General features: G+C 43.2%; 1 protein-coding gene across 1 annotated transcript in view; it reads left to right on the top strand.

The window, feature by feature from the left end:
* The first annotated feature begins 203 nt into the window (after positions 1-203).
* The window catches only part of INO80 (INO80 complex ATPase subunit), a 68647-nt gene continuing 59449 nt past the window's right edge, over positions 204-9401 (top strand). The window contains exons 1-2 of the mRNA XM_064145856.1: positions 204-289; positions 8640-8822. Coding sequence (XP_064001926.1) covers positions 8680-8822 — 143 coding nt within the window. The 5' untranslated portion in view covers positions 204-289; positions 8640-8679. The remainder of the gene's footprint in view (positions 290-8639; positions 8823-9401) is intronic.

Here is a 9401-nt window from a genome sequence, read left to right as displayed (position 1 = left end):
CTCCCCCCCGCCATGGCTCCCCGTGTCCCTGCTCCTCTCCTCTCAGTGAGCGAAAGTGGCCGCCGCCGCCGTCCCAGCGCCCGCAGCCGCCGCCTCCTCCTCAGCAGCAGCACGGGCGCCATCTTGGCGAGGCAGGAGTCGAGAGCGCCCCGCGGCAGAAGACAGGCAGAGCCATCCCCGGCAACGCGGGGCAAGAGGCCGGGTGAAGAGAGCAGGGGAACGAGCCCCGGAGACACCCCCAGCCCCCCGCCGCCACTGCCGCCGCGCTGAAGCTGGGCCTGCTGCCCAGGTGAGCCACCGCTAAGACCAAGCAACGACACACTGGGCCGGGGATACGAGAGGCAGTAGCGGGTCCCCACCTGGGCAGGCCGTGGCTTCAACTGCCCCCCCGCTAAGCGGCGGCCGCAGAAGCTGGGCCTCTTCTTAAAGGGACAGGCCCCTTCCCCGCCCTGCCCGCCGGATGCGCCCCGATATACCGGTGTAGGAGCTGCCCCTCCCCCGCCCAGAGCGGAGAGGCCGCTGGGGCCCCCTCCGTACACCGGGGTGTGGGGGTGTGTGCTGGGGGGAGGGCCGCAGCGTTCACGGCGGTAGTAGGGCCAAGGCGCCGCCGTGCACCTGCGGGCGCACGTGCGCCCGTGGGGCGGGGGCGCGTGCGCGGGGGGGGTGCGCGGAGCGGGGGCAGCGGCGCGGCCGGGCCGGGAGGGGCCCGAGCCGCCGCTAGCACCACGTTACGGGCGGGCGCAGCCGCTCTCCACGGGCTGGGCCTGTTGGCAGAGCGCGGTGGCGGGATCCGCAATTCTCCCGGTGTCGCGGGGGTCTGTGAGCATCGCTCGGCCCGAGTCCCGCCAGCTCCCTTCGTGGAGGCTGCTGTAGAGGTGTCAGACTGGGGCCCTAGGCCTGTAACCGCCCCCCGGCTGCCTGGGGCAGGGCGATCTGCGGGCGCCGCCGGTCGGGGCAGCCCCTTGTGCGCAACGGCCGCATGATGCAACGTTGCTGCTGAACTCGGGGAGTAGCGCTCGGTTCGAGAGCCTCTTTGGCAGTGCCTGGCTGCGCAGGCTTGGCGTTGTCCGAAGCTCTGCACAGCCACTAGCGTCTGCAGGAAGGTGTTGTCTGCCAAACTGGTATCAGTGGTGATGCAGAATGCCTACTACTAGGTGTGCATAAGCATAGTGTAATGGTACGTTTGCACCGGTGATTACGTACTCTGGGGATTGAATCGCGGCGCAAAGTCTAGCCCAGTTTCACTGCACATGCGTAACCTAATGCAATGTCTGGTGGTAAGTGTTACTGAGCATTATGCCTTCATTCTGTTACCCTGTTGCTGGTCTTGGCAAGCTTCCCTTTCCACCGTGTTGTAGGTGACAGTAATACATTTCTTTACATGATTTCCTTCTTTTCTTGGCAAATCAGGTTCCTTTTTTATAGTGAAATATTTTTATGTGCATCATCAAAATGTTAACTTTCTACCGAGGAAATTACTGTATGAATTTGTCCGGCACTCCTGATATACCTATGTGTGAGCAATACCCATTCTTTTTTAGTTTATGTGCATCACAAATGGTGTCTTTGTGTTGACATTGCTTAGATGTCCGTGGATAAGAGTAAGTCGTGACATCTAGAGGTTGATAAGCTAGTAAGGGGAAAGTACAAGAGATAAGACTGTAGCTTGAACCTTTTCCCAGTGTTTAGGATATTCCCAGTAGCTCACTTTTCCATCTCTCACACGTACACTAAAGTTGCTTAAAATGCTGCCTTGTATTTCTTGACCGTTCAAACGGGCAAGTTTTCTTCCATTTGGGTGTAACATAGTAAGTTGTAGATTCTGTAATGATCATGGTATTTGGCAAGCTGAATTACATGCTAGGGATTGGTTTGGGTGGCAGGAAGAAAAGGGTCCTAGTAGACCTCTCTTGGACGTAGTTCAGTTGCCGTGGCCTGGGGTGCAGGGAGTGAGAACCAAACAAAACAGGAAACATCCATGCAGTTTGCGTTTTGTGTGCACAGAGAGCAGGAGTGAAGCAATGGCGATGTGTGGGGGTAGCAGTGCTGTTAGGCAGAGAAGACAGCATGGATATGTTGTCAAAGGTCTCCATAAATACTGCGAACTGACCTTTTGGTACAAGATTTACTCTAAATGAACAATTAAATAGGTATGTTTTTCTGCTGGTCAATCATCTGCTAGTTTAAACATGGAAGCTGAGCTGTGGAATGACATGCCAACTTCTGTGTTTGATATGTTTTAAGGTATTCTGCCCTTCTCTTTCCTGGATGCTTCTGGTAAATTTTGGTAGAGCTCTACAGTTTGTGTTCTTAGTTTTGTGAGTTTTTTTTTCCTTCATAAACTAGGTCCTGACTGCACCTTTTATTTCAGCAATGAGAAAACTGGGGGCCTGTGCCCCCCTGTCTCCTCTTCTTTGTATTTAAAAGGTGGAATGGCAATCAGAGAGTTGCTGTCTCATTCCTTAGAAAACAGTATAAAACCTTACCATTAAAGCAAAACAGTGCAGTAAAGTACTATATATAGGACAGTGTCTAATTTTAGCAAGGTTTCATTACTCAGAAAGGCAATTAAAATGGCTTCTTTTTAATTTCAAACTGAAATGGTGTGAACCCACACTTCAGTGAAATGTACGTGTCTTTTATTCGTTCAGCTTGAGTTTCGTGGAGATCAAGGGCTTGGGGAAATACCCTCCTATCTGCTATTTGTAAAGAAGCAATAATCTCTTAGGTATCAAAGTTATGTTTTAAAACAATGCTATAATAAAGCCTAGATGGGGATTATGGTTTGCTTTAAGACCTGGCATATAGTGTGCTCTGGAAAATAGTTGTCAAGTCTAACTATACATTTATCAAAGCAAGCTGAAATGTGAGAGGGGAAAGGAGAGCTTGTGATTCTCCTCCAAGCAAAAATACCTTTTCAGGTTCTTAATGCCACCACAGTTGCCTGTATTAGAGATTATATGCTTATAAAGAAATTTGACAAAAAATATACCTTGCTGATAGTACTGTGCTGATGTAAGTTTTCCATATAGTTCTTGACTTTATTTTCTATGTGCATGTGTGGGAATTATTCTGGAGGTGTTACTGTAGTAATTTCTTACAGTATTCTAATGAATGTTGCATGTCTCAATTGTTAAGTTTCTTCAAGGAAGAAAAGTGTCTTAGGTTCATAGTTTTGTTTGGAAAATCTCTATAAGTTGGTGTCAGAATGCAAGCATGAGAAGACCATGTGTGGAAAAACCCAGTGAACTGCAACATTTGTGAGAGAATTAAGATAGCATTAGGAGGGTTATGTTCTTGCTCCTAGCTTTTAATCCTGCTTTTTTGGGTAAAAGTTTTAATGCTTTAAGTGGAGTTCTGAGGCATACATACTTCCCAAGTGTCAAGTGAGATTTCAGGGTTTTGTCCTCTTCAGTGTTTTGTCAGTGTGCTTAACACCAATTGGGCAAAGGAGATGAAAGCAACTCTGGTTTTGTGGGCTATTTGAAGAAATAAGAGTGCTCACCTGCTGGCTGGTAGCACTTCATATACATGCACTTAGTATGTCAGGTGAGACTGTTTGAGTTAATTTTATTGATTTCGTTGGTTAGCCTTGTATTTGTCACGGGCTCAGAGGAGGTGCCACGGATTAGCTGTCGTGTTGCACCTTTACCTCCATGGCAGCTCGTGTTTGTGTATGTGCCCTCAGCTAGGAGTGTACCTGTTGTTTATTGTGGTGTTTGATGTTAGTGTTAGGCATAAAGAGAAGAAAAAGTAATCCTCTGGGCCTGAGCTGAGGTGTACAGATGCCAGCAACTGCAGAATAAAAAAAGGCAAAACAAGTGACTCCTGGAGGAAAAAAGTGCTGTTTCAATGAGCTGCACAAACCAAATCCTTTTTAGCTTGCAGCTAAGCACAGGTACTGAACTGTGTGAGTTGCCACTTCTGGGACTTCTGCTTGAAATTTATATCAGTAGCAAAAAACTTGTTGGACTTTATTCAGAAATATTCAGTGGTTACTTGTTTAATCTGGGAGAATCTGCTTTTAAAGGTAAGCTGCATCATGAGAGCAGTGGTTTTGCTGTTTGCTTGGTGCAGGTCAGTGAGTATATAACTTAGAAACCTTGTTGTAAGACATAGCTCTGCTCTCTGAGGACGTCCTGGGAGGATTCTTCTCCAGTGCTGGATGTTTACTTAGTGACTAGGCATTAAAATGGCCAGACTTGAAAAAACAGTGAAGAAACCCCTCGCCTTCACTGAAGTTGAACTAAGCAGTGTGCTTTAAAACAGAACATGGAAGGCTTCTGTAGAACCACACTGGCATATTTAAAAAGTAAGTATGGTTGTGAAGGGTATTTGTATGAAAAGGGTTATGTTTGTAAGGTAAATGTGTGAAAAGGTTATTTGTACGAAACTCAGATTCTGGCTGATGATATTTTACCTGTGCTTTTAATAATTCAAAGAGCCACATGATAGAATTAAATGGTTTCAGTGTGAGCTTCCGATTAAGTAAGAACATTATAGGATTCAAAGTGCTGGCCAGGCTGTGCAACAGCTAAATGTTTTATTTTTAAACTGTTTTAACTAAGGAGATGAAGCAGGAAAGCAAGTAACTATTGAATTTGATACTGGACCTTAACACAGAGTTAATATATATCTGTAAGAAACTTGCTTTGGCCCAAGGATTACTCCATAGCATCCAATCATTTTACCACATGTAACATCTTGAGTGTTTACCTCAGTGTTACCATTAGTAATGAAAGCATTTGGAAAATCTGCGTGTCTGCAATCTTCCTTAAACTGAGTAGGCCAAAGGCTAGGGGTTTGTTTCAGAAATGGTGAAGAGGTCTTGGAGTTGATGTCATCACCCTGTAAATCCACTGAAGCAATGTCTCGATGTCCTCGACGCTTGCCTACCGCAGTGGATCAGGCTGTTTGGTGGCTCTCAGTTGTTTTATCCCACAGAATCACAGAATGTTAGAGGTTGGAAGGGACTCCCAGAGATTGAGTCCAACCTCCCTGCCAAGGCAGGATCACCTAAGGTAGTTCACACAGGAATGCATCCAGGCAGGTTTTGAAAGTCTTCAGAGGAGGAGACTCCACAACCTCTCTGAGCAGCCTGCTCCAGTGCTTTGTTACTCTTGCTGTAAAGAAGTTTCTCCTGAGGTTGAGGTGAAACTTTCTATGTTCAAGTTTGTATCTGTTGTTCCTTGTCTTATTACTGTGCACCACCATAATAAAGAAATATCTGCCAGTTATCTTCCCATATTATTTCTTTTATCAGTAGAGAAGCACTTGTGTGACTGATAGCACATAAATAAATGAATGACTGAGTTCAGTGGAAGAGCTGTTCTCTCTTCCTTGTGTCTGTGTAACTCTTACTAAATTTGGTTTGGGCGTTGTTAATACACTTACAAATATTGCTAAGCTCTCCTGTGTTTATTGGGTAGGCAGAATACAGAAGAGCAACTGTTTTGAGAATGAGAGTAATTAACTGTATGTGCAGCAGTCTTGTGGGACAATTAAAATAGGAAGATGAGGAATATCATGTCTTTCTCTGTGGGTGAAATGCAGAGTCCTTGGACTGTGTCAGCACAAGAAGGATTTCATTGAATGTGGACATGAGAGTTTTTCTGATCTGGGAAGTAGTATTTGAGAACATAGATGCCTATAAAAAGTACAGATGAGACAAGTAATTAGGATGTAGATATGTGCTAAGTGTGGATACTTAGCGTAGTGTACATGACAGAAAGGTTTTGATGTGTTGGAGTCTGGAATGAAACCTGTTCCTGCAGTTACTGCAGTCACTGTGGACAGAGGGCATTATCACTTGCATTCGTATTTAGCATTTGTGCAGTAGCAACTCCTGAGTAGCAAGCTCCTGAGAAAATATCTCAGTTTTGCAACTACTAAACACATCTGATAGTATCTCCTTTTTGTAGGGTCATTCATATTTTGCAGGTAAAGAAAACAGAATTCTACTGGGCTGTCTCTTAAGCTGTATGAGGGTGGAGACAGATGAGCACCAGTGCCTGTGTGGAGCAGAGGTGCTGATCCAGTCTGGTGGGTCCACGTAGACCAGCACTTAGGCAAGTGCAGCTGGGCAGCTAGAAAAGCATCCAGTTACACATTCTAGATCAGAAATATGATTGTGTTTGTTTTGCCTCTGGCCTGTTTGCTGTCCTCCAATTAAAAACTTGACTTCAAATGTGTCAATTCTTTCTCTCTTTTGCTGTGAAGCTTCTATAGGTTTGTGAGAGGAAGGCTCATTGGGGTGAAAAAGAGGACATTTGGTTGTTAGCTTCCTCAGAGGCTGTGAATCCAAATAAAGTTATGTGTGCTTTGTGCCCCTTGGGGCATGTTTCTTTCCTGCAGTGCCTTTAGGACAGGCAATGCCACTAAATGTTGAGGTTTGGGAAGGAGATTTTCTGCAAAGAGTGGACAGTGGAAAGATGCCTTCTGGGTCTCAGTAAAACCATTAAAAAGTGATTACAAATGACATTTTGACTTGAAAAGTAAAATAATAATTTTTATGTTGTTATGTATAATGATAGTGTAATAAATGTTAGCAACACATGCTCTTGTTGATGGATACATTTTGAAATGGAATGATGAAAGGGATCGTTGTACTTATTCTGGTGTGATAGTATGATACTCTGCTAGGGCTTGAATCTCCCAACTGTAACATACATAATTTTTATTGGTGATCTGAAGGAAAACCACTTTGACCTTCTTGGTTCCTTTCTTATCTCTTCTTGAATGATTTTTTTTTCTATGTCCCTTCAGTTCCATGTTCTCTGATGTTTCCTCTCATTTTCTAACCTTGCTACTTTATTCATGGCCCTGTCTTTTGGAAGACAGTTTCTTATTTTAAGGATAGTGTTTTTCAGATGTCTGTTAAGCAGTATGACATAGGTAGATGAAAGTTTCTTGGGGAATGTGACTCCTAATACCTTTATCTTAAGGACAGTTTCAGGTGCTTCCTTCTGTCTGTTAACTTCTGCTGGAAATGAGATTTGATAACAGAGGTCAATCATTACATTCCTGTCAGGTGTACAAAGATCTAGTGTATAAGAAGCCAAACTGAGATAGCTTTTAAGTGAGGACTGTTAACCTGTCTAGGTTTTGGGCACACTGTCATTTGTTCAGTATGAGTAAAGATGTTAAGCCTAGGTGATTAATAAAAATTCCTATTGTTCAATCATGGCCATTAGCCTCAAGGTGGCAATTTACATAAGTTTTTTATAACTTTAGGAGTTCTGAATATGTTCTGTAATTTTTGAGGATAAAAGTCTTGGAAAAAAAATAGATGCTGATTGTGTATGTGAAGGTAGAACAGTTTGAAGACCAGATACTCAAATCTGCTTTTTCACTTTTATAAGGCTACAACTATTCAGTCATTAACAGTTTAATAATTGAACAAATATAACATGTTTTGCAGTAATTCCATGTGAAGTGTGCTTTGGGTTTTTTAGGGCTTTTAAGAAGTGACAGAAACCAGAAGGATTTCAAAAGCTGGCTTGTTTTACTTTTGTCCTGCACCAGAGGCAAAAGCTTAAGGCATGTGTTTATTAGTAAATGTGAGCACGTTTAGGGTATTGATAGCATTTCCATTTATACAGTGGCAACTGTGAGTTTGGAAATAATATCTTTCTCACTATTATTATAACAATTAGGGCACCTCTTGTAATCAAAGGAAAATAAAATTCCACTTGACAGCTATTATTGTGACAACTGCTACAGCATCCTTTGCAGTTGAAGAGAAATAAAACCACAGTTGACAGAGCAGTAAAATGTTTTGATAGCTTTGTTTTTAAAGTAATGCATAATGCAAATGTTCCAGGGGGAGTGTATTTGGTTCTTTATGAATCTGAAATCCTGAAGAAATGAAAATCAGGCTATTTCTACTAGCTGAAAGTACAGAAAGCTAAAGTATGTTCTGCACTTGAAAACATAACTAGCAAATTATTAAATGCTTTCTATAAGTGACTTTTTCTTTAATAAAGTTAACAATTGAATTTTAATTGGATTTTTTTTGTCAAGTATTTGTAGGTGGCTTGTCAATGAGTAACAGCTGTGTTCTGGGTGCTGTGTGAGGATCAGTGCTTTAAAAGAGAATTCTCTAGGTATTTTATCTGTTAACTGAATGGTAAAAACAACAGAAGAACAATATTTTCTGTAGTTATTCCCTTTTGGAGTAAGTTGTATATATGATTCACCTCAAGGGCTATCATTCCATTCATTCAGATTGCATGATACACAGCTGTCCTCTGTCCAGAGTATCCTTGATAGTGATGAAAGTTTACTTTAGAAGCTGGAGGAACGGATTTGTGGTGCTTTGCGTTTTTGTCGCCACAGGGATTATCATCCCAGGCCAGTGCAGTGCTCAGTAGTACTGAATAGCATCCATGGAGTAATAAACCAGAAACCTACAAATCCAGGGTTTGGCTATGGTTGTATTGTGGTGGAATGTGCCATGTGAATTTCAGTTTGTTTAATATACCTACTAACTGCAGCCTAAGCTTTTTGCCCAGAATTACCTCACTTCTGGGTTCTGTGAAGTATTAGCGTTTGGTGCAGTGTGCAGTAGATTTGTCGGCTCACCAAATTCATTCCTTTCAGAGGTGATGGTGGTGATGATTGTTGTGTCTTCCTAACAGCTGCGTGTTCAGAGGCACCTGTGCATGAGAAGTCTGTTCTATGGCCTCAGAGCTGGGTGCCAGGGAGGATGGCAGCTGCTCAGAGCTGGCAAAACCCCTTTATCTGCAGTATCTGGAGAAAGCTCTGCAACTGGATCAGTTTTTACGACAGACGTCTGCCATCTTTAACAGGAGTATATCCAGGTACCAAAACCTTTTCCATTTTCCCTCAGGAGTACCGAGAGAAGATAAACATTTTAATCATGGTGTTCCCTGGCAACACCATATTAAGGTTTTAGTATTGACTTGTTCACTGTCAACTCTTTTCTTTCAAAGGTTTTGCACTGTGCTTCTCTTAGCTCACACTGATAATTCAGCATTTTGCCAGCTCATGAATTATCAAGATCTTATAAAGGTCTTTTCTGTAGCTGAGTGGCCAAAGCTTCCCCAAACAATTCACATTTAATCTCATCTGTCTTGGAATTGTAGACTTACAGAACTGATAACTGCATAGGAGATAGTTAACAAATGTATTTATAAGCCTGTAGTAAGAGCTGTACAAGGAATAGGACTCTAGCTTTGTTTCACACCTGTGCACTTAGTGCTGAGAATGATAGTATTGTGCTTCAGTTTGACTTGGTAACCATTTCTTGCTTAGTTCATGCTTCTCTAATCAGACACCTAAGGACTTAAGATGCAGTTTGATAGCCTGGCTGGTCTGATGCTTAACTGCTTCTGAGGGATTAACAGGAAATTAACAGCAGTGTTTCTGACATGTAGAGT

This window comes from Pogoniulus pusillus, chromosome 1 (genome assembly GCF_015220805.1).
Source record: "Pogoniulus pusillus isolate bPogPus1 chromosome 1, bPogPus1.pri, whole genome shotgun sequence".
In the NCBI taxonomy this organism is placed as follows: Eukaryota; Metazoa; Chordata; class Aves; order Piciformes; family Lybiidae; genus Pogoniulus; species Pogoniulus pusillus.
The sequence above is the reverse complement of the archived record's forward strand: the minus strand, read 5'-3'. Positions and strand labels throughout refer to the sequence as shown.